The sequence below is a fragment of the Rhinatrema bivittatum genome, chromosome 1, assembly GCF_901001135.1.
Source record: "Rhinatrema bivittatum chromosome 1, aRhiBiv1.1, whole genome shotgun sequence".
Taxonomy (NCBI): domain Eukaryota; kingdom Metazoa; phylum Chordata; class Amphibia; order Gymnophiona; family Rhinatrematidae; genus Rhinatrema; species Rhinatrema bivittatum.
In genome coordinates, this window is record NC_042615.1 from 580095548 (window position 1) to 580121826 (window position 26279).

The 26279-nt window shown below is 42.9% G+C and overlaps 1 protein-coding gene across 4 annotated transcripts in view; it reads left to right on the forward strand.

Moving 5' to 3' along the window:
* Positions 1-26279, forward strand: part of LOC115100073 (acyl-CoA-binding domain-containing protein 6-like) — a 304213-nt gene that overhangs the window by 183773 nt on the left and 94161 nt on the right. For all 4 annotated transcript variants that reach the window (XM_029618279.1, XM_029618270.1, XM_029618251.1 and 1 more), the window contains 2 exons: positions 2830-2915; positions 8353-8434. In XM_029618279.1, the coding sequence (XP_029474139.1) occupies positions 2830-2915; positions 8353-8434 (168 nt within the window). The remainder of the gene's footprint in view (positions 1-2829; positions 2916-8352; positions 8435-26279) is intronic.

Below are 26279 nucleotides of genomic sequence, written 5' to 3' on the forward strand. Positions count from 1 at the left end.
TAGGTCCATAAACAGCTAAACTGCTGTATTATGAATCAAGATTTTGGGTTAAAAACACGAATTGTTTGGTGAACCCAGTGCTTTATGATGGTTACTTTAAGAGATTATTTTTAAGTGCAGCAGGCAAAAGCTCCATTCTCATTTTGATTACAAGCGAGATATATTTAGTTTGTTTCATATTGTTCTTGCACTTTTTTGGTTTCGTTTATTTTCAATTGTAATCTCCGCAGTTTCTGAGGAAGCCCTAAAAAGAATGATTTGGAAATGGGAGAATGACATATATATTACAGAAGTAATATGAACAGAGAAATCTCGCTGTCAAAGACTACTCCCAAGATCTAGGCTTCAGGCCTTACTTTCAGAACTATATATTCTACTATTAACCTTAGGAAATAGTTGCTAAGGAGGGATATTTTAGCCAAAACCTAAACGGCCAAATTTGAAGTCGTCCCCCCACCCCGTGCACAAAAACGGGGTTTATGCGTGTGGCCGGGCCTTCCGCGCACTGCACACATCTTCAAAGGGGCCCAGCCACATGCATAACCGCTGTTACTTGCTGAAGTGCCGGGCCCAGATAAAGGATCAGTCTGGGGGTGGGAAGGAGTGGGGCTGGAGGCGGCCAGTACAGCAGCCATTTGCCGCTGTATCGGGGAAGGGCATCCTGGCACATGCAAGTTGTTACTGCTCCATTGGAGCAGTAAGCAACATAACAAAAAAAAAGAGAGGAAAGAGAAAGGGGTTTAGGGGTAGAGAGGGGAAGGGGAAGGAAGGTTAGGGTAAGGGATAGGGAAGTTCCCTCCCAGTTCACTCCTTAATTGGAGCGGACTCGAAGGGAACTGGGGAAGGCCTCGATGTGTCGCCGCGCAGAAATTGCAATTATCTAACCCCCCTTGCTGCTCGTATTTTATAACGCATGCACAGCCATGCGTGCATGTTATAAAATATGCGCGTCCATGTGCGCGCGCTGGGTCCCACCATACATGGACGTGCGCGCGTGCCTTTAAAAATCTTACCCCAAAGTTCTTATCTGCACTTACTTTCAGTTTATTAATCCTCATCCAAGTTGCAACTAAGACCATTATTAAAGTACTTCATAGAATCTGAATGATTAAGAGAAAATTATCTGAAATTTTGAAAGATTTTTATAGCGTGCATAAATCAATTAAGCTTATAGAGAAGAGCAGTGAAGAGTAGATATTCTTACTTTTAGTGTCATAGTTCAGTCAGTATTTTAAAAATAACTTACTTCATCAATGTGAATTGTTAGTCTTCTTAATATTTATTATTGTTGCTTTTAAGTTTTAATTGTTTTTTTGTGTGAGAAGGGTCAAAGCCATCACTAATATTTCCCTTGTAATTTGGATATTTAGTAGCTGAGGGAGGGGGGTTTATAGTTTTGATTCCACTCTGTGTGATAATCCCATCTTTTGGGGGGTATGGCATCCAGGTATATATTTCCCAGGAACATGCTCAGAACTTCAATGGGAAGAAGAAGCTGAGAGAAAATAGAGGGATGGAGGTAGTGATTTCTCCAGAATCTCAAGGAAGCAGTGGATTGAAGGTAGCAATAGAAAGGAGAGTAACTGATCTCTTCAGGATTTCCACTATCATGCAGAGCTTTGGATCCCCTCAGGATCTATAAGGAGGAGAGAGGAGATTGGGGCTTTCTACGGGGTCTCAAAGGACAATAGTTGAGAACCTTTTGGATGGGCCTTTGCTCATCACTTTTGCATTTTGATATTGAAGGACTTTTGGATAAAAGATATTTTGGACTTTGACTTGAACAGTTTGAAAGGAAGGGCATGCCTCCAGTATCCAAGAGGATTGGGGCAAGGATCTGGTTGCCTGAGCGACCTGAAGAAGCAAGGGTAAGAAGATTTTGGTAGAAGGATTCAAAGGGCTATACCCCATTGAGACAGTGAGTGTGATACAGTTTTTCCAGTCTGAAGAAAAGTTAAAACATGGACCAAGTCACGTTGGATGTTTTTAAACGTGGGAACAGTGGTCCTGAAGTTTTTGTGCTTGGGGATTTTCTTCTATTTGGTGATTGACTTTATGCTAGAACCCCATTCCAGTTTTCCCATATTACAAGGGAAGCAGTTTTTCTCCATGGATAATGGGGTAAGGCAAGTGAGAAGGGAGGTAACAGCTAAGATGGACAAATTAACAATAATCTTCATTGCTATTACATTTTTTATGCTATGATTTTTGGTATTGTGGTCTGGATTATCCTTTTAAGTTACAGTAAAGAATATTTTATTTGAACACCATTCTTGAACTCCAGAGAGTAATTTTTCCTGATTTTCGTACCCTTTATAGTGGTTTATCTATATTGCTGGATATTGGTGCAAGTCCATTTATATACCCTTGTTGCTGTTATTGCCTTCATTGCTCCTTCTCTGGACTGTTTGGCACCTATTGGAGGTCCTCTACCTCCAGTGCAAGGACTGAGATTTTTTGTGATCTGCCACTAAGAAAGGAAAAATGCTAATTTAGTCCTGTGTTATTGGCATTGAGGCCATGCAGTTGATCTAATAAGACAACATCATCCACAGTGTCAAAGGCTGACAAAAGAACAAGAAAGACCACTACATGTACTATGGCAGAGGTTATCCGGTAATGCCAAAAGACTAGATTCTATGCTATGTCCGATAAGAAAACTTGTTTGGCAAACATCAAGATGATTCCCATTCTCCAAAAATTGATTTAATTGGTTAGCTTTTGGTGTCTCCTCTGAAGTATCTCAAATACCTACTAAATCTTTGTCTATCCTGTTTCACATTTTAATATCTTTTGTGCTAAAATTTATATAATTGTGCTTTACTTCAGTTACTTTAGTGTGGCAGCTATGTGAAGTCAAGGGGGAAACACCTAGTGGAAGAACACACCATTCTTTTACAGCACACCACGACAAAGTAAGGAAAGTTGCATATATTCCTAACACTGTTTCTCCAATTTCTTTCTTGATATTTCCCAAGTCCAATTCTATGGACATAATTTTGAAGTATCACTCTGATAAAAGTCATTTTGTGAAAATGAAGTGTTGGGACTCTCTCTGTCTTCCTGCTCAGTGACTGAAAGGTTGTATTTTCATAATTTTCTTTTTAGTTTCAAATATTTCTTTACCTTATGTAGATATGGATGCTTCAGCTCAGACTTTGTTCTGCTTGCTCAGGAAATCAGATAATGATCATCCCTTTAATGTCATGAGCAAGGGGTATACATTCACTTCTCAATTTTTATTATCACTAAACACAATAAGAAGCGATTAACTCAGAAACATTCATCACTATAAGATAAAGTGACACTGATAAAGTTAGCATTGCTTTTAATTCCGAAAAAAAAGAAAAAAAAACTCCGTACAGTATTTTATCACACTACAATTATTTTATTTTTAAAAAACTATGTACCGGACCGATATGGCACTTGTGTAAAGTAACGTTTCAGCATCCTTAGTTTTATGTGCCTATTGTAAACCATTGTTACGGAAGCTACTAAACGACGGTATAGAAAAGACGTAAATAAATATATAAATAAATAAATAAACAAACTATGCAGACAATGGATGCTTTGGAAGGTGTTGTTATGGTATCCTTGCATCCCTTTTTCATAAAACAACAAATAGGCTTTGTTGTTTTATGAAACAAGGGTTATAGGTACTAAGAGCTGCATTTTCTATCTATAGGAGAATGCTTATTGCAGTACATCTGATGCTCAGTATGGAAGTGCAGGGAAAAAAATTTGGTTTGGGGTTTTTCTTTTCATTTTTGGGTTTCCCCCAACCCCTGGGTAGGATTTTGTTTAATGTTTATTTCATTTCTGTCCCTTGCAAACACAAAATAAACGTTAAAAAAAAATTCAAAATGAAACAAGGCCTCACCAGGCCTCTGTACCCCATGTCATCCGCTCCCTCCCCCAAAGTTTTTGGGGCCAGAAACTTCCACAGCCTTCACTTATCCTGTCCATAGGGGGTCCTGTCAGCATGGTCTGGTCCCATGGCCATGTCGGACCCAGCAGCAGGGCCCTGGCTGAGGTCTGGTCCCATCGCTGAAGCCCAGGCCCAGACCGGAGGCCAGATCCCGTCACCAAAACCTAGGCCCAGGACCTGGCCCAGAGACAGAGTCCCATAGCCAATGTCCAGGCCCAGCACAAGGTCCCAGCCCAGTGGGCTATGTTCTGTTGCCAAGACCTAGGCCCATGACTAAACTGGAGTCCAGCCCTGGATGCTGGGTCTCCTTCACCGAGGCAAAGGCCCGGGCTCATACCCAGGACAGAGGCCTAGGACTAGATTTCCATATATCTTCTTTCTTCCGATGTCCTCTTCAAATGATGCCCTCCACTTGGAGGGCATGCCAGAGTTGTGTTACTCCAGCACCTTCCTCTTAAGCAGAGGATGCCACGTGATGTGATTCCAGCATATCATTTGAAGAGGACATCGTATGGAAGAGGCCTGGTTCTAGGACTCTGGCCTGGGCCTAGTCCTAGGTTGCATCTTCCGCTAAGTGACCCAAGTCTTTGGGATGGATATGGGCCAAGGCAAAGTGACCCAAGTCTTTGGGATGGATATGGGCCAAGGCGATAGGATCCTGCTTCTAGGCTGGACACTGGCATTGGGCCTGGGCCTTAGCTGAGGCCTCGGTGATGGTAATGGTCCTCTAGGCTATTCGTGGGCCGAGGCAACAGTTCATACACTCTGGCTAGGGCCCCGGAGGCCTTGGCAATTGGATCTGGCCTTGGGCTTGGCCCCAACGCCAGGCCTAGACCTAGGCCTTAGACCATGGGGGGCCTCGGAGAACCCTTGTCTCGGCCCTGGGAAGCCTTCAGTCATCTGGAGGGTTTTCCCTTTTTTTTTTTTTTTCAAAACAAAAGAAAATATAGCAAAATCGTATTGGTTTTTCTCTTATTTTGTTTTAACCAACATCATAAAATGAAATAGGTAGTGATTGTCATTTCCTGTTTAGATTCAAAAGAATGCACATTCCTACTGCTCAGTACAATACATTCATCTTTTAACATTTTGCATTTGAAACTGTTTCAGATGCTTATTAAATGCATTCCTTGTTGGCTGAAATCAGTTCATTCTACAATTTGAATCTAGTTTACAAAAATTGAGACTGTACCATACTTTAAAGAAAGTCATAGAATTGTCAATAGAGTGCTTCTGAGACGGAAAAAACAGATTAGCTAATATTCCTGTTTCTTACTGTAGAATTGAACTTTGAGGTCTATTTATTAAGGTACTCATTATTGGAGCACATTAAACATGGTATACACTAAACACTTTATCACATTAAGTAAATAGCACATTAAAGCGCTACAATAACACACAGGCTGCTTGAGGGGGAGTTGAAACAGGAGGGAAGAGGCTGGATTAGGGAGCAGAATAGGTCTTCCTTTCCTTCCTTTGCTCTGTCCACTCCAAAATCATCCCCTCCCCTCCTGTTCCCCTCAGGACAAAAGAGGACAGGAGCAACAGGAAGAGAGAGACTGGGTTAGGGAGCAGAGTGGTTCTTCTGATCTGTTCCACCCTCAGCCCCACCACTTCTCCTCCTGTGCCCTGTCTGCTGAGGGGTAGGGGAGGGGCTGGAGATGAAAGCACAGGGTTGTTCTCTGTTGAGAAACAATTCCTTGCACTAGTGCTGAATACCCATGCCTAGCCAGGAAAAGGGATCAGGAAAAGGGAGGAGGGGAGGGAGGGCATGTTGAGGTCAGAGAAGGAGGAAGCATGCTGGAGTCATTCTTGGAAACAAAGAGGAGTGTGCTGGGGTCATCCATGAAGGGGGAAAGATCTAGAGAGAGAGAATGAGTAAGTGTGTGCAAGTTACAGAGAGGGAGTCTGCTTGTGGATCTGTGTGTGTGTGGGGGTGAGACAAGAGGAAATCTGTAGATTTGTGTGTACCTAAGAGACACTGCTCACCCTCTCCCAAGGATGCTCAGTGCCACCTGTGTGAGCTGAAGATGCTCCTCTGCCTCTGCTCCCACCCTCCACAACCACCTTCCCAAAGTCCCTTTCACATTGCAGTTTAACAGCAGGAGCTATCGGCTATCCTGCCGCTTTCCCTTCCAGCGGCTTGCCAAAAACAGGACTTCACTGTCAATGAGGTCCTCACTACTGCTGCTGCCCAGGAAACACGCTATCTAGCTCCATGGCCCCCACATCAACGCTTCTATTCTGTTTTCACTATTCGTTACCTATGTACAGCTATAACAGATAACTTAACTCGGTCCTTATTGTAGACAGAGGAGACTGCTTATTTACTCCAAACTTTATTAACATATAAAGCAAAGAACAGACTTTGCATAAACTGAAGATTACAACAACCAGTGTAGTCTGGGTCACAGAAATAAAGACAAGTAAAATGTAAATAATTATGCAGGGATAGCCCGATTAGCTGCTGAATCACACAGGCCTGGCTAGTGCAAAGATAACCAGGACTGAGATAGAACCATGAGGAAAACCACCCAGAATCCCCTGCTTCAAGTCAGAGGTTAACCTTTTAGAGCCAGCTGCACTGAATATAGCAGAAGGTGTGAACATGCAGGCTGCTCACCCTCCTTTATCTGCCAGCCCTGGGGCCAGTGAGTTAGAGCTGCAGGAGTAGCAAACACCGAGATCCATCTTCTCCCCCTTCCACACTGGGCTCCTCTCCGGTGACGCCTGCACTTGGTATATTGATATAGAGAGGGTATTCGGGGGGTTGTAATTTGGTTTATGCAATGAATTAGTAGATATTGGTATTTTTATACAATTTAAGTTGATTTGTTTTTTTCAATTTTGGATCAGTGATAAATAGATGAATTATAAAATAAATAAATGTAGTTAAGCTTTGATTAAGTGAGCTATTGTTTGGAGACTGTTTTTTGTGTCTTTTTAGATATATGTAGACATATACAGTCTTAAGCGGTGTAGTTCTTTCTGGGTTGTGTTATGCTTATATTTCTGCCAGAAAACACTACACAGCATAGGGATAGATAGTACAAGCACAATCTAAAGTCTCATCTGGGTCACTTAATCCAGTTACATCAGTACACTACAAGCACTTGACACAGGTTAGATACATACTGAGAGTACTCATGGGTCTCTCCAGGTCCACCAGTTCATTTCAGATTGGACCTCTATCCTTCAAGCTGCCAGAAATACTGTGGTATTCCCAGTGTAACCCTCTATCCTTCTGGTGTCACATTCTCAGCTTCTGGGAGCCTGGGATAACTCACCCAAAGTGAGGAAATCAGTCTCAGCTGGGAAATGAGCCGAGGACACTCACACAAACACTGCAGAGGGTGTGCTCAACAACAGATCATGTATTTAAATAAACTGTTCAATCAGTCCAAAAACTGTAGAAATCACACTTCCTGAAAAAAAAATCAGCAGTTTCCCACTCAATCCTTTTCAAAGAGTTCAGAGCAAGTCAAATCACAGTTCTATGAACAAACCTTTCTTCAGCTTTAGACTAGGCCTGACTTCCTTAACTTCTATAACAGTTTAAATCCAATTTGTTACTCACACTTTTCAGGATGGCTGCAAGGCAACTCCCTCTTCTGTAGATGGGATGCAGCTCCCCAACCCTGCTCAGAGACTTCAGTCAGGCACAGGCTTCTTTCTGGTCCTGAAGCCCTCCTTTCAATTCCTTTATTCACTCTGTAACTCAAATATTACATTCTTCAGTTGTCTTTTCTCTTCACTCAAGCTTTCTAAGAAATCTGTGGGGTATCTCTGCCCAACTCCTCCTCTTTTCCCCTGAAACCCCAAGAGGAGGTCACAGCTGCCTCCTTCTCTTGGCTTGGTGACTCTGAGGGAGCCCCCTCACACGATCTAACCAAATCCTAGCCCCAGTCTGTCAGAAAATTACAATACACTACCTTTGACCATTGGATGACCTTACACTTTCTGGAACCTTTCCCCTTTCATAATACCCTTGCCAGTTGCACTTAGGAGGAAACATCAATCTTTCAAACATTATACACTCTGCACCTTTTCTGTGACCCCCCCCCCCCCTTTTTGAATTGCTAAAGCCCAATCCAGATGTTCCGAGGTGGGGGCCACATACCAGGCTAATATCTGTCTAGCCTGCCTATATCTGCTAGTCACTCTGTAGCTCTATGTGCAAAGCTACAAGCCTCTGATCATGTACAGCCTTGTTCAAGATCAACCAGAAAACGTTTTGCTCTAACACTCCCAGAGGACGAAGTAGAGTCCATAACATTAACAAAATTCAAGAAAGCATAGAATCAGCACAGAGGATCCTTGAATGTGAGGTAGTAAGGGTAAAGCCAGGTGGGCTATGTGGTATTTCTGTCATTTTCCCTATTTTTGTGAATACAAGGATATATTGGATATAATTTCTCCAACAGGATATCTATCTCTTTGGAGGAGTATGTGAGTGTCAAGATGGAAACAGAACACTAAAAAATGATGTTGTAAAGCTAAGTCTTGGTAAGTACAACAACAAAAAGATAGGTCAATAACAAAGGTCAATATTTAAATACAAAGAGATCAATATTCAAAATCTTTTGGCCAGATAACTTGTAAGTTATCTAGACAAATATCAACTTTTGATATCCTCAGCAAGTATTCATCTAAATTTTAGCCAAATAAATCAGGGCATTTCAGAGACTTTCCTAGGTGGAGCTGAGTTAGCTGAATAACTCATTTGGCTAACTCTGATATTGGAAGGTAGCTGAATAAATTTTTCGGCTATGTGTAGACAAGGACCCAAAGAAGTGTAAAGTTACTTGGGAACTTTCACTTATCTGGGAATATTGATAAAATATCATTGGTCAAGCAGTAATTAGAGTTAGAAAATTAAAAAAAACTCCCAAGTGGGCCTCATGGCCTGATCCCAGACCCCCTAATCCATCCCCAAAATCAGTGTAACACATTGCAGGACTTTAGGCTAGAAAACCCTTCCTCCCCTCACTGCACCACCCTCCCCCTCCAAAAGTCCGAAAATGAGGTCTTGTAAGCCCCACAGCTTAATGCCCCACCTGCACCCCTCTAACTTCAAAAGGCAACTGGGAGCTCGGGACTTGCATCTGATTTCTGGTGCATCCAGGATTGCTGTAACAGAAATGTTAGTCATATAAATGACCAGAGTTTATCAGAGTAATGCTGGGTGTACCTAGAGCCCAACGCAAGTTCCAAGCTCTCGTTTGTATTTTGAGGTTGGGGGGGGGGTGATGATGAGGTGGGAGAGTAAGAGTGGTCTGTGCCAGGATAGGGAGGAGAGAAGCATCATGCTGTGGGGCTTACAAGACCTCAATTTTGGACTATTGTGAGGGCAGGGGAGACGAAGAAAGGCTTTATGGGCTTAAAGACCTGCAATATGTTACTTTGATTTGGGGGACTTAGGTGTGCTCAGGAATGGGATGGGCTGGCAACACCGGCAGTGTTTCCATTGGGTGAGCGGGTGGGAGATTAGGCTGTGAGTCCTGCTTGGGATTTTTTTTTTTAAACCCTAATCATTACTAAATTGGCGATATTCTTTCAGTATCACTGTTTCATTTAGTTCTGGTTTTGCCAATAGGCACACTAGGGCTATGCCTAGGGCGGCAAAAATAGGGAGGGCAGCAGGCCAACTGAAGATCTGCAAACTGTTATCATCTAACTTTTCCTGATATACCTCATCAAAAGCAAAAGTAAATATAGACGGCTAACAGCTTGCTGCGTGCTGTGATTGCCAGATTTAAAATACACATTTATGCACATAACTGTTGGGCCTGCCCTGGAAAGGCCCGGCATGCCCAACTCCGCCCCTTTTTTCCATGCGTTTGGTTACTTGTGCACATATATGCATGAAATTGCGCTGTTTAGAATACAAGTCGCTCATATTCGTCCCGGATACTTGCATCCTTGGGGCTTTAAACGCGAGCTACTCTTTTAAAATTCACCCCTTACTGTTTTAGCCCAAAACTTGACTGGTAGATCAGATCATATCAGCATTGGGATGAAGAATATGGAACTGACTTCTCATGATGAATTCCATGCTCCTTTATGAAATTTTCAATATTATATGTTATAAATTCACTTCCATTGTTGATACAGATTTATTTCAGCTTCCTGCTTGTTTAGTGTTCTCTTGTACATAGTCAATGAAAATATATAGGACTTTGTGCCTATGGAAAAATATATTTAACTTCTGTCTGCAATCATCTACAATGACAAATATATACCAGCTATCACCAATAGAATCTACAGGCATGGGTCCATATAAATTCATGTGCTCCAATAGGTTTTTGCTTTATTCCTTAGAAATTGCATTGATTGCATGTTTACCTTTGATGCAGTCTGTAACAGACTCAGTGTCGGTGGGCTCTTAGTGCGGTGGTATGCTTGGCGTTGCCTAGTGGGCGAGCCCACTAGACCCATGCCAATAGCTGGTGTCACAGGGTTTTTCCTATGAATTTTGGTTCAAGGAATGTTTGATTCATTTTATTTGTGAAAAAAAAATGAATCAAACATTACTCCCCCCCCTCCCCCAAAAAAAAAGAACCAAAAATAAAAACCAGACCTCCTGTCCCTTCCTCACCACCCATCCTTCCCACACGGAAAAGTGTTGGGGCCAGGATTCCCCCCAGCCCCCACTTACCCAGTCTGGTGGGGATCTGCCACCACCAGTGAGGCCTAAATTTAGGAGGCCGGGTCCCGACACCTGGGTCATGGCCTAGGGACAAGCCTGGGCTAAAGCCCAGGCCTCGGAGCTCCCTCGAAACGGTCCTCTTCTGTCTTCTTTATTCGTAAACTGATGCCATGCACTGGGCTCATGCTGGATTTAATTAACTCAAGTGCATTCAACCCAGTAAATGGCACCATTTGATGTATGGCAATGCCGTAAATCAAAATGGCACCGTCCACTGAGGTAATTGCACCAGTGTTAATGAACTCTGGCATAACCCTAGGGCACAGCATCAGTTTAGGAAGAAAGAAGACAGAAGAGGACCGCTTCATGGGAGCTCCAAGGCCTGGGCTCCGGGTCTGGGCCTGACCATAGGTCGAGGCCTAGGCATCAGGACCCAGCTTTCAGGCATGGGTCCAGGTCAAGGCACAGGCATTGGGACCCAGCCTCCAGGCTGGACCACAGCATCGGGCCAAGGCCCAGGCATCGGAGCCTGGCCTGGCCATCGGATATCCGACAGATCAGGTAAGTGATTGTTCCCGGTTGGGGGGGGGGGGCTCAGGTCTCGGCTGAGATCCTGGCATTGTGCTCGGGCCTTGGCCATGGTCCCTGCTTTGGGCCTTGGCCTATGTCCTATGTGAGGCTCTAACCTCAGACCTAGGCCTAGACATGATGTATTCATTTCAAAGGAATGCAATGAATAAGGTTTGTTTCATTCAGGGGGCCCCCAATTTGTTTTGAGCCCCCCGAATGAAAAATAATTGCCCTTATTCATCACATTTTTTAAATTTGTTTGAAACAAATGCACATCTGTAATTGCTTCTTAATGGATCCAGTGATATTCTTGTTATTAGATCACTGTTTGGCTATTTTTGCTTTATGATTATTTTTTCTTTGATCCCTTTATGTGAAAAATATTTAATCCCTTTTGCATTTTGAGAAATTTTATTTCCCTTCGGTGCAAAATAGCAATCTCTTGCAAATGTCCAAATTTCTTGCAGTTATAGTATTTTATTTTCTGTCATTTTCTCTGGAGTTTCTTCATACTCTGTATGCACTATGGGCCAGATCTTAAAAGATACGCGCGGGCTGCCATGCACATGTTATAATATCCAGGGTTAGCGTGCGCAAGAAGGTGCACACTTGTGCACCTTGCGCGCGCCGAGCCCTAAGGGAGCCCCGATGGCTTTCCCAGTTCCCTCCGAGGCCGCTGCGAAATTGGAGCGGCCTCAGAGGGAACTTTCCTTCCGCCACCCCCACCTTCCCCTCCCCTCCCTTCCCCTACCTAACCTGCCCCACAGCCCTACCTAAACCCCCATCCTGACCTTTGTTGCAGAAGTTACGCCTGCTTCTGGACAGGCGTAACTTGCGCGTGCTGGCCGGCTGCTGGCACGCCATTCCCCGGTACGGCCACAACGAAGGAGGCCTCGGTCCCGCCCCCTTCCCGCCCCCTGTCCCCCGCCACGCCCCTGGACCTGCCCCCTTCCCGCCCCTTTTTCGAAGCCCTGGGACATACGTGCGTCCCAGGTCTTGCGTGCGCCGCCGAGCCTATGCAGGATAGGCTCGGCATGCACAGGGGCATCTTGGGGCAGCTTTTCGGGGGTTACACGCGTAACCCTTTGAAAATCTGCCCCTATATGCTTATTGTGTATCTGAAGAATTAATTTTCTGGCATTGTTATTCTGATAGAAGTGCTTGATGGACTTTTTTATAAATCAGCTCAGACATATTGCATACATCAAAACTTCTGACCACTGCATGGTATGCTTGAGGGAGTTCTTGAATGTGATGCAACTTCTGCCTCCTCAGTTGGATCTCCTACAGTTTGGAGTTGTTCAGCTATTGACTCTACACTTTGCATGTATGTAGTGGCAGACTATTCTTTCTCAACTTGACATTATCTCATTCTAAAGGTTCAGTTTTTTTTCAAAGATATGTCCTTTATTTTCCTGTTCTGAATGTAACCAGATGCCTTTCGCTTTAGTCTAGTTAGTAACGTAAATTGTTTGTGAAGTGCTTAATGTCTTGGTGTTTATACTCATAGTATCCTATCCAATGATCATTTTCAAATGACTTAATTCAGATTCATCACATTGGTCGAATGCATTGTTACATTGTTGCGCATTTATAAACCGACTAGAGGATTGAGATCCTCTCAATTGAATCGCCTTGAAATACCTTCAGTGTGTCAAGCACATTTGTTTTTCACTAGAGAGACATCGTTTTCTATTGCTGCCCCAGCTCCATGGAATCTTATTCCATTTGAACTTCATTCCTTGGATAATTTGAAAAATTTTTTGAAAGATTTCCTACTCCATCGTGCCTTTAATGTCTTCTAAAAATCTATTAGTCTTGAAATAAATAACCTCCGTATCCTATAAGAGAGGTATGATTTAATTAAGCAACGTCCAGGCTATCTTTGAATAAGATATTGGATAATATTGTTTCTATGAAACTAATGATATTCATTGTTTGTTACATCTATTGTTGATAAATATATATGATTTATGTACGTTTTTATTGTAAATCGCCTAGACCTTTTGTGATAAGTGATTAATAAATTTTAATAAAATGAAATGAAAAATGAAATGAAATGGAGTGTGCAGGGAAAATATTTGTTTTTGTTTTTCGGCTCATTTTCGGGAGGTTTTTCCTACGAATTTCAGTTTGTGGAATGTTTTATTCATCACATTCGTGTGAAAAAAAATGAATCAAATATTAAAAAAAAACAAACATGGACAACAAAATAAAAATGGGACTTCCTGTCCCTCCCTCGCACTCACCCAGAAAAATACTGGGGCTAGGATTCTCTCTGGTTCCCACTTCCCCTGTCTGGTGGGGATCCGCCAGCGAGGCTTAGGTCCAGCCTGAAGCCTCAGCCTTGAATAGGCCAAGGACACGGTAGGTCACCATGATCTCAGCCTTGGCCTATGCAAGGTCGACACTTCAACCTAGGCTGGAGCCAGGGCCCAGGCCTGACAGCTTGGCCCAGAGGCCAAGTCCAGATGTCAGGGCCTCAGCCCAGACCCAAACCTGACACCAGGGTCTGGCCCGGAGGCCTAGGGTTCAGCCAAGAGCCAAGGCTGTGGAGTAACTCTGATGAGCTCCTGTTTCTTCTTTTCTTCTTCAACTGACGCCATCCACTGGGGTCACACTAGAGTTAACTCCAGCGCATTCACCCCAGCGGATGGCACCATTTTGTTGTAAAGCATTTCCAAGCCGGGCCAGGCCATGGCATCAAGCCCAGGCACAGGCTCTGGCCTAGACCAAGGCCCGGGCATTGGGACTCAGCCTCCAGGCCAGGCCTCAGCATTGGGTCTGGGTCTGCTTTGAGGTCCAGGAGTTAGAACCCAGCCTTTGAGCCTGGCCCTGGTGTTGGGCCTGGCTCTGGCTCAAGGCTAAGGCATTGGGACCCAGCTTGGCCACTTTCATTGATACCCAACAATCAGGTAAGTGATTGTTTTGGGGGGGGGGGGTACTTGGATCTTAGCCAAGGCTCTTGCATCAGCCCATGCCTAGGTCGAGACCCTGGCATCACGCTCAGGCCTAGGCTGCATCCCCTGCTTTGGGCCTTGGACTAAGCTTTAGACATGGCCAATGACTTGCGCCTACACCTAGGCCCGATGCATTCATTTAAAACGAATGCAACAAATAAGCTTTGTTTTATTCATGTGGCCCTCAGTTCATTTTAGGGCCCCCAAATGAAACAAATGGCCCTTATTTGTCACGTTATATGCATTTGTTTTAAATGAATGCACATTTCTAGTATCCTAATCACTTTTCTTTCAAGTATTTTTTGCTTCCTGAGTAGTTGTTATATCAGGGGGCTCAGATCTATGATTGTCAAAAGTCCCTTATTTTTTAGAAAAATCATAATCTTAAATGTCCAGTTTGAATAATAGGTGGTTTCAACATTTCCGAATGATCTGTAGCATTTTCAGCAATTTTTAAAATTACCTTCACTTTGAATTTGGTTCATAGAAAATCTTTTCTATGCAGGCTGCAGTTTAGCAAAATTATCTCTACAGTTTGACTACTTGGCTTCTCTTACTGTTTGCTTTTTTTTTTTTTTCTGGGGTGAGCTTCTCTCACTCTCCTCAGGCTGTGGCTTTCTTTTTATTTTCTTTTGCATTGCCTGGACCTATAACCCATTTTTTTTTATTAGACATTTGAGGCTCAACCGAGTAAGATTAGATAAGAGAATGTCTTCTAAAGAAAGAACAAACCTTCCAGAGAGATTTCTTCTTTGCAAGAACTGTAAAACAGATTTGCTTTCTAACAAGGTAAAACAGAACTTGTAAACAGGCCAGCCAGCATCTCAACTCACACAGAAACAGGAAACAAGTAATTAAATATATGCAGGCAGATGCAATAATCTGAGCGTAAAAAACTGTGCGCTGGTTTGCAGCACACATATTGAATGCTTAGATTAATTTTTTTTAACTCCCATTGCAGTAAGCTAATATTATGCAAATGTATCTGAAGTTAAAAACAAATATAAACTGTAAAATATGCATTCGGCATCAGCCGAATACGCTTTTTAACTCGGGCATCTCGGTATTCCTACTACTTTCAATTTTTTTCCAAGCGCCTGACCTTTAATGAATCCATAGCTCTTGCTCTTGTGTGTGACTCAGTCTTCAGATCTATAGGGTTTTATCCAGGTGAACGGCGGCAGCTGCCGCCACTTACATGGATAAGTACTGATCTATCCGGCTATCTGACAGTGGGTTGCAGCTAGTTAGGCAGATACATATCTAATAAACATGGATTATAGATCCAGGAAATGCAAAAGAAAATTAAAAAAAACCCAGAATAGATAAAAAATAGCCTGAGCAGAGTGAGAAAATGTCCTCCTCTCCCCTCCTCCCCAAAAAAGCAAAGAGTAAGAGAAGCCAATTAGACAAATCGCAGAGATAATTTTCTAAACAGCAGCCTGATAGAAAAGATTTTCTATGAACAAAATTGAAAGTGAAATGAACTAAAAAATATATTTATCCAGCTAACTAATGGTGACCCACAGCAGATACCCAGATACGTACCGACTTATCTGGCTAAGTGACAGTGGCTCTCCGCTGCTAGATAGCTGAATAGTTTGCTTACTTTCGGGCCCGGGTTTGGCCGCGCGTTTTCGACGCGCTAGTTTTACCCCTTATACAGTAAGGGGTAATAGCACGTCGAAAACGCGCGGCCAACCCCCCCAAAACTAATAGCGCCCGCAACATGCAAATGCATGTTGATAGCCCTATTAGTTATTCCCGCGCGATCCAGAAAGCAAAATGTGCAGCCAAGCCGCACATTTTACTTTCAAAAATTAATGCCTGCCCAAAGGCTGGCGTTAATTTCTGCCGGCGCCGGGGAAGTATACAGAAAAGCAGAAAAAAACTGCTTTTCCTTACACTCTCCGACTTAATATCATAGCGATATTAAGTCGGAAAAATTTACAATTAAAAAAAAAATTTTAAATCGGCCCATGGGTCGGAAGACGGACGCTCAATTATGCCAGTGTCCATTTTCAGAACCCGTGGCTGTCAGCGGGTTTGAGAACCAACGCCGGCAAAATTGAGCATTGGCTGTCAAACACGCTGACAGCCACCGCTCCTGTCAAAAAAGAGGCGCTAGGACGCGCTAGTGTCCCTAGCGCCTCTTTTTACCGCGGGCCCTCATTTGCATACTAAATCGCGTGCACAGGAGCGCCGGCTCTCCCACGGGTTTTACTGTATCGGCCTGTTTGCTACTTATCTGAGTAAGTGGTGGCAGCTGCCACTGTTTACCCAAATAAAACCCTAAAGATCTAAAGATTAAGGAGCTGTGCATGAAAGCAAGAGCCATGGGCTCATGAAAGGTCAGGCATCCAGAGAAGATAGGGAAAGTAGCAGGAAGAAAGTCTAATCAATACAAGAAAATATATATATATGTGTATTTATATATGAAAACCAGGCTCCAAATATATGGCCGTGATCTGGCTGTGATCTTTACTGTCTTGGATGCCTCCCCTACAGTATTCTGGAATTTTTCACTTTTTTAAAAATGGTTTTTGTTGTGCTTGCCGGCTGCAGGAGACCGCGGCCGGCAGCCCTACCTTCAGCCCCTGGAACCTGGCCTCCCTAGCCGCCACCGCATGGCCTCTCAAGGCCGAGTTCCCGTGACCGGAGGTCTCCCGTGGCCGGCAAGCACAACAGTTTTAAGTGCCAGTGCATAAGCAAGCACTGGAAATTGAAGTCCATCTCTGATTCTGGAGTTGTTTCCAGTGCTAAGAAAATGACAGCCGGCCCAACGCACTGCTCTGCATTGGGGAGTAATGCTTAATGCCCTCATTTGCATGGGATTTCCATGTGAGGGCGCTAAGTATTACTCCCATTTTAGAATGCTCAGCTTACACTTACAAAATGAGCACTGACTTGCAGGCAATGCTGTGTGTTGGCCGGAACACACCTTTCTGCATCGGCCTGACAGAGCAGTACAGAAGTCCTAATAGCTCAAAACAGTTTAGTACAGTGACATGAAATGTCTGTCCAATAGCAATATATGCATAGAACAGTGGAAGCAAGATCTTCATCAGGAACTTGATGCAGAAGACTAGCAGAGAATATGGTGTACAATGTTAAAAATGTTCATCTCTAATAAGAGTCCAGAATTATTATATAAGTTGTTACACTGAGCTTATATATTTCTCCAAATTTACTTGAGCCCATTATGCTGGAGGGGGTGTGGATGTAAAGGGACATTATATACATATGTGGTGGAACTGCGGCGACATTGAAATATTCTGGCTGGAAGTTGAGGGAGAGGTAACAGCCATTGCAGGCATGTGGTTAGACATACTGTAACCCCACCGTTATGCTTATTAGATTGCAGGGGAGAGCAGGAAATTTATAAGAAAATCAAAGCATTTATAACTCAGTGTTTGCATGCGGCAAGACTGACTATTGCATACTTTTAGAAACTGACACTCCAGATGGAGTACTGGCATAACATGATGATTGAGATAGCTTCATTACTGCAGGTAAACAATAATGATGAAGTACCTCTATCTCTATTATAAGAAAATGACACACCTAGAGGACATATATTATATAATCAATGCTCAAAAAAGTTTTTTATTAAATATATTAATACACAAAATTTTTTTAAACCTCTCTTAATACATAAGATCACCTATCTAAACAGTCTCTCAGCACCTAAAATTCATGCATACATTCATTACCCTACATCCACACTATACATCCATACCCACTCATACCCACATATTAAAACAACCATCAACTGACAACTACACATATCAATTGGATTTGCTTTACATAAATTCTCATGAACACCGGGTAGTCAAACTACCTCACAATTGAATGTTAATGAATAGAGTATATTAATTAATTACACCTGATTTCATCTACACATTATAGCCTTTGTATCGGGTAGTACTACTACCTCATGATTTTACAAGAATGTCTATAATGTCATCCATAACCCTGATCATTTAAATGTATGCAGATCACTTATGCACTAAAAGATAAGAGTAACTGGGGTATCTACTGGCCATGGCAAAAAAAAAGTATCAAGTAATTGAATATCAGTATAATCAATGTTTCATGATGTTCTAAGTCCAGTGAACTTATATCTTGTTAATACCTTTGACTTACATGTGATGTATTTTTTTTCGGTAGGGGTCCTACTATCGTGGGAGGGAGTCATCGCAACAGTGGGCTCCTCTCTTGAAAAAACATTGTGCCTGTATCGCTGTGTTATTTTGTCTCGCTTCAAAACCCAGCAGGGCAAAACAACACAGCATCAGCCCTTTAGGTGCAATTGCAGTCCCACCATTGCCTTAAAGGGCCATGCCAAAAAAAACATAATAGAAAAAAATGTGGTGGGGTCAAAGCTGATCCCCCTGCTCTCCTTGGGGTTGCCACTCAAGGCGGCCGTGATATGCCAAGTCTAAAAAAAAAAGAAATGCCTTGTTTGTGCAGTGACTGGTGCCCAGACCTTGCCCAAGTCATATAACTGGATAAGATCAGGTTGGTGCCATTTTTCAAAATGGTGCCGACTGGGCCTAGGGCTAGTGGGTGCTCCAGGCCCCAAAGCCAGAGTCTATTTGCACTTTTGAGATTAGGGTGTGTGGGAGGGGGATTCAGGGGTAGGGGTAAAGTTTCCACTAGAAACCAATGAGATTTTATAAGACTAGAGGGATCTGGAGGAGGGGGAGGTTTTGGGCAGACCCTGTATCCCAACAAATCTGATTATATCATTGGGGAAAGGGGAGGGACCATGCCAGGATTTTATAGATTTGAAGGGGGGGGGGGGGTGGCATTATTGTTGCCATGCTAACAAAGTATTTCTTTTTTTTTTTTTAACTTTGCACATCAGGGCCTTCTCTTGTGGTGGTCCCGGGATGAGCAAAGGATCAGCTTTGACGCCCAAACACACACACTTTTTTCTATTTTAACATTTTTAAAATTTTTTTGCATGGCCCTATAAATCTAATGCAGGAGCCTCAGGGTCACACATTAGGGTCCCGAGGCTCCCGCTGACAACTTTCTAAGTCAGCCATGCTAAGTTATTAACATCAAATTGCCTGTTAATTGTATGCTTTGCATGGATTTGTAAAATTCATACAGATAAATTGCATGTAGAGCAGCTCATTGTAATAGGGGAGCTAATCTGGGCAGGACTAAGCAAAATATCACATATATCATGCAATATCATTGCGATAGGGCTATATTGCGTGATAAAAGCATATATCATGCGACATACGCTGTTTAACTCGAGTTAGAACTCAACCGCAGCTTGACGCATCTCTGTCTGTTTGTAGAATATCTGTAAGAATATGTCTTAAGGCACAATGAGTAACTTACAGTAAAAGTTAAGCTAGTTATATAATAATATGTATGTTCCAAAAATAAAAAGTAAATAAAAAGTAGTTAAGACAAATATTCAATGAAATACAAGGAGTCTGAGATTAACTCTCTTTCAGCACTCTGCACCTTTTAGCATCCTCCTTGGACTCCATTAATCTCCCTATCATTGAAGGCTTAAGGGCTCTGATTTCAACCACTTTCGCAGGATGGAAGAATAGATAAAAGAGCATGAGTCAAAGTAGGCTCATATGTATTTATAATATACATTCTCTGAAAAACACCTACCACTGGAGAGTATCAAGGAACACTATAGATGCCTGTTCTCATTGTTGTAAAGGATAGTGGGTGTGTCAGCCCTTAGTGCTGCGGCGGCATAGTTGACACAGCCTCGAGGGTGAACGCTCGAGGCTTACGCTGGCAGCTGGCAAACGTGCCTTGTAGCAGAACTGTTATGGTTAAGCGGTGTTTGGGTGGATCCTTGGGTACTGTGGCAGATGACCACGCCCACGGGGAGGAGCCCAGTGAGGAGCCACAGTACTGAGCTAGACTCAGAATGCACAAACACAAAGTTAGTTCTTTATTATACAGCTTGAAGAGTCTACCAGAGGTGGCAGTAGTGAGGCAGTCTGGTAGTAGCAGTCTCAGGGACCTCGGCAGAGGGAGCCCTTCTCACCCCGTTGGTATTGGGAGGTTCCGAAGCAGGTTTCCCAGCAAGGTAGTACTGTGGATGAGATAGACTGAGAGTTAGAGTACTCACTAGATGTTTGCTGTAGGTATGCGATTGCACAAGGTTGAAAAAGATAGTGCAGGCACTGAGGCAGAGAGAGCAGGCCCTCGAGGAGCGAGTACCTGTTCCCTGTAAGGCACCTGGAATAAAGCAGAGGGCCCCCGAGGAGCAGGTACTCAGGTTAGCAGGTACCCCAAAGGGCAGAAAGCTTCCAGCGGCAGCACGGAAGCAGCAGAGTAGTGTAGACAGGAATGGATTTGAGTCCTTACTAACTCAATGAGCTAGCAAATTAGAAGAGGTTATATACCCGGATGGCGTGATGTCAGCGAGGGGGAACGCCCCTGCAGTTCGCGCCAAGATTGAAATAAAGACGTGGGTGGTGCACACGCACCCTAGTAGGTACCTGGGAGGAGCATGGCGGGAGGCTGCACCATAGCCGTTCCGGGGACGCCGGAGAGGTCAGCTTGTAGATGTGGCGGTAGCCATCTTTCCAAGGTAAGCAGGAGGAGCCGTGAACAAGGTGAGGCAAACGAGGTGAAGCCATCTAGCACCGACGGACACAACAAGAACAGTCTGGAATAGTAAGGGACACTTCAATGATATCTTTACAAAATTTTTCATGTTTACTTACTTTTTAGAGATCCAACACGAATGCTGGTATAGAGTAATACAGTCCCAACACTTCACTCAGGTGTATAAATGCTTAATTTCATTTATTCAAAATTGGCAACTCCATTGTTAGAATGCACAGTCTTTCATGCACACGGGGTCCCCCGACACGGACCCGTGTTTCGCCAGCGGCTGCGTCGGGAGGGATGCCCATAAACTTTAACAGGAAATTCTAAAAATAAATTACAAAGGACTGTATAAGAAATGGTATTGGTACAGAACATTTTTTTGAGACCCTTTGTCCCTGCTATTAAATCATACGTACGTGACTCCTCCCATCTTATCACTTTACTGGATAATGCTAACTTTCCTTCGACACCTTTTTTACTTATTACCTTGGATATCGTATCCCTCTATTCTAACATCCCCCAAACTGAAGCTCTTACAGTAATTGAAAATACTTTAAATTCCCGCACAGCGCCATCTAGGGTTCCGACCTCATTTCTAATGCAACTGACTGCTTTGGCACTGACTAAAAATTATTTTCGTTTTGAATCCTCCTTTTACCAACAGATCAAAGGGACTGCAATGGGTGCCACGATGGCACCCAGTTTAGCATGTTTGTTTGTAGCTCAATTCGAAGAGACGTATATATACCCTTCAAGCTGGTGGAATTTTGTACATTCATGGTACCGTTACATTGACGATATTTTGTTAATTTGGTTAGGGACAGAAATACAATTTTATTTATTTTTTGATTGGTTGAATCAATGTAACCCTCATTTACAGTTTAGCTTTTGTTTATATCATTCAGAGATACCTTTTCTGGATGTGTTAATATCTAACACAGGCTCTGGTTTTTCCACCACTATTTATCGTAAGGACACTGATCGTAATACAATATTAAAATTCGATAGCTGCCATCCCAAACATCTTAAAAAGAATATCCCCACCGGACAATTCCTGAGGTTGCGCAGACTGTGCTCCTCTATGACCGACTATGTAGAAAAAGCTAAGGAGATGCTCTCCTGGTTTAGGCTGAGAGGGTACCCCTATAAAGTTTTAAGATCTGCCTATAAAAGAGCCCTATATGTCAACCGGGATTGGCTATTCCTTCCATCACGAAGAGATGATAATTCTTCTTTGAACTGCATTTTGCCTTTTTCACCATCTAGTCATGCGATATCCATTATCCTTAAAAAACATTGGTCTTCCTTAGCTCTCTCCAGCATGTTTCATTGTTCTTTAAGATTCACGTACCGTAGAGGGAAAAACCTCCGGGACATCCTGACTAATTCAGACTTTCTATCGACACGCTCTAGTGGTATACAGGTGGGCACTCACAGACCCTGTGGAAACTGTTCGGTATGTAAACATACAACCACTCTTTCCCAGTTTGTTGAACCCCTTACTACAAGATGTTACACCCTGCGACAAGACTCGGACTGTGCCTCGGCAGGCGTAGTGTATATCATTCGTTGTCCCTGTGACATGCTATACGTAGGTAAAACCAAAAGACAGATCCGCACCCGAGTGATTGAACATAGATCTAATATAAAACACTCCCGAAATCTGGCCCCTCTTGTTGATCATTGGTTATCACACTTTCACACAGTATCTGATCTATTCTTTTTTGTTTTAGAAACTGTTACACCTTCATTGCGTGGTGGTGATTTTGATACTTTATTGACACGTTGTGAACAAAGGTGGATACACCGGTTAGATAGTGTGATACCGAAGGGCCTCAACAAAGAAATCGAATGGTTTCACTTTACATGATTCTGATAGGCTGCAGCTGTCACTTCCTTATCTGTGTTTGGTTGGCCTTTCCTCTCCTCTGATTGGTCTGTAAAATCTGGTTGGCGCGAGTTTTGACAGCTTTTAAGTTGGTTTCGATCTCTGCTTGAACGCACTCCATGCCAGGAACTTAAGAATTCCGTCCAGGAATTCCATGCCAGGAACTTAAGAATTTGTGCATTCTCGACTGCCAGCCCCCTTCATTGGAATGCCCTCCCCACGGACATTCGCCTCGAAACGTGTACTCGAACATTCAAAAAGAAACTCAAGACCTGGCTCTTTACAAAAGCCTACACTTAAAGGTCTAGCTCAGAACCACATCCCAGAACTTGAATCATTCTCGCTTTTATAATCATATCAAACAACTCCTAATTTTATCCTTGGTCTCACAATTCCAAATCATTAAATATTTGAACATGCTACACCAATACCTCTTAATCCAGATGTAACCTTAGTTTTTGAAGTCTTCACTCCTATAGAAATAACCGCCAGTTCTTATTTACTTAACCCTATTCTGTAGACGTAAACTTTTCATGAAGACTGTAATCTGTAAACATCTGTATTTATTATAAGAACTTGTATTTACTATTTATATTTATTATTTAGCTATTAACATTGTTCTATTACCACTTGGTACTATTTCTCTCCTTCACCTCTAACTCTAAGTTCCTACTAAGTTAGCCATGTTATTTATACCCAATTGTTGGATGTAATTGTATATTTGTTTAATTGTTCAATCTGTTTGATGTAATTTTCTGTTCCTTGTTCCGTGTAAACCGAAGTGGTATGCACTAGTGCATGAACTCCGGTATATAAAAGCCTTTAAATAAATAAATAAATAAATAAATAAATAAATAAAGGTAAAATGTATGCGTGCACTAACCTGTATTTGTTCTGTACCAATACCATTTCTTATACAGTCCTTTGTAATTTATTTTTAGAATTTCCTGTTAAAGTTTATGGGCATCCCTCCTGACGCAGCCGCTGGCGAAACACGGGTCCGTGTCGGGGGACCCCGTGTGCATGAAAGACTGTGCATTCTAACAATGGAGTTGCCAATTTTGAATAAATGAAATTAAGCATTTATACACCTGAGTGAAGTGTTGGGACTGTATTACTCTATACCAGCATTCGTGTTGGATCTCTACATAACCAGTTTGAATGCTGGCCGCAGCTCGGTTGCTTGTGGTTTACTTACTTTTTAGAACATCTTGGAATTTTAGCAAACTATGGGCCTGATTTACTTAACTCTTTTCCCATAGACACAAAATGGAAGACATGTCTAGTCAGGACTAAATTTATGCCTTGGCAACATAGACAACTGCTTAGGGTGCCAAATTTTGAAGCCGCCTACAATACAGGCCAAAGCGGAACCTAATTTTGCTTGCTTTAGGGCCGTGTGCCAGCACAGCTTCAAAGGGATGCTGCTGTGGCAATCTGCCTATGATAACCAAAAACTTACATCTCACTCTGTCCTTAGTGAATCAGGCCCTTATTTGTTGACTACTTACGTGACTATTGCATGAACAAAATATGAATTACCAAACTTGTCCCATAATGGAAATATTGATACCTTAAGAATAAATACAGACTTTCAGTTTTCAGGAAATGCAATCCACAGTTAATCACTAGTTCCTCCTTCAAGATTGTAGACCTTCTCAGCCTGCTGATGCCAACACAAAGTAATAAGCCTTTCTTTGGTCTTTTAGTTTCTTTTTTTCACCTGATCATCTTGGTATTCTTTTCAGTCCATTCCACAGCATAGAGTGGGAAATAAGTTGCAGAAAGCAAAATGGAAAATAGTAACAAAATTTCCTGTTTCATTTCAGTTTGTTTTGAAAACTAAACAAAACATAACATAACCAAAGTTTTGTTCAATATAATTTTCTTTTTTTAAAATGAAGCTACTAGACCCTTTCTCCCACCATCACAAAAACATAGTGACACTGATATTTACAAACCAAAGCCTCCTTCTCTCCCCTTGGACCTTCTCTGAGCCCCCCCCCCCCCCACACACACATACACATACACTCCCTAGACCCATTTTACCCCATCTGTGGGGTTGCAAATCCAAATACAGCAGAAGCAATCCCCAGTTGCTTCTGCATCACCAGGTGTCCAGTTTAAAATAGTGTTGACTAGCCTTGAGGCCAACACCAGTTTGTTGTACAGCTGTACAACATATAACTGGTGATGGAGGTTGGTTTCCTTTTTTGTATTTTATTTTGGGGGGGGCAAATGTTTTATTTTTCATTTGTTTTAGTATTTATTTATGTTGAAGGCATGAACCCGAGGTGAAGTTGGCGCAACCTGCAGGGAGGAGCCCTGCAGATCTTCACCATCAGCTGGTAGAGGCTCAGCTGGAGCTCTGCCTATACCAGCCCACATTCCCCTTAGGTTGAGCTCTTGGGTGCCGGGGCTGGCAGGTTTTAGGTGGGAGCCTCTGCTGAAGTCCTGAAGGTCCATAATGAGGCAATGGTGAGCAGGCGAGGTTGAAGGCAGGACAGGCGGCAATCACAGGAAGTCCAATGATCAGGAGGTGGTCTTTGTCAGGCAGCAGTCAAGAAAAGGTCTGGTGATCAGGCAGTGGTCACTCAGTGGCAGGCGGCAATCAAAAAAAAGTCCGGTGGTTAGACAGAGTGGCAGGTGGCAATCAGGAGAGTCTAGGAAACAAACCGAGGTCCAAACCAAAGATCAGACCAAGGAAAATCAGGATGAATGGGCAGAGCAGGAAGACGAGGAGCACAATAGGAAGCAAGGCATAAAGAAGGGCCACAGAACTGAAGACTGACTACAAAGGAATATGGACAAGATGAAAACCATGAAGACTGAAGATCCTGATGAAGACCAGACTGAAGAAATGGAGAAGACTAGGAACGCAGGAGAAATGCTGAGGAAACTCGCAGTACACGATGGTAGGAGACCTATTACCGAGGCAAGGACTGCAGTGCAAAGTGGACTTTTATAGGTCAGGGCTCCTGACATCATTTGAGGCCCCGCAGGGAATTTCCCACCACGGGCCTTTTAGATGTGAGTGGGTCAGGCATGCATGCGCCGAAGGATGGCCATGTTTGGAGGCCTGTGTTGTCGTCAAGGCATCATGTCGGGCCCGCACAGACATGGCGGTTAGCCGCGTCTCTGTTGGAGAGGTCCTATGCGGCATCAGGGGTCCCTGTTGGGGGTTCAGGGCTGGAGATGAGAGCGGTAATTTGTGGGGGAGACCCGCAGACCACCAAATGCACCAATTTTGTTTCAAATAAAATGAAATAAACTCCAAACAAAATGAAAAAAAATAATTTAAATAAAATGAAACAAAAAAAATTGTGCACACTTCTGAAAAGTCCATATAAATAAGCATTCCTTCCTCCTTTCTCAAGTGGAATCATATTGACCATATTATTCTTTTAAGGAACTACCTGCTTATGCAGGTAGGAAAGTGCATAACAGTGCAACTCTCTACTGATGACATGATTTCCCTTGCAGAAGTTGCATATTTTCTACTGACCATAGCCCTAAGGAATTAGAAATTATACTTACCTTTAAAGTTATTTGCTAACCCCCCCCCCCCCCTTCCCGGTTATTTATGTAACATGATGTTTTCTTCCCTGCCGATCACTGCAATTAGACCACTGTATAGACTTGTGACTACTTTATTATTCATTTGCCACCTGCTGGGAG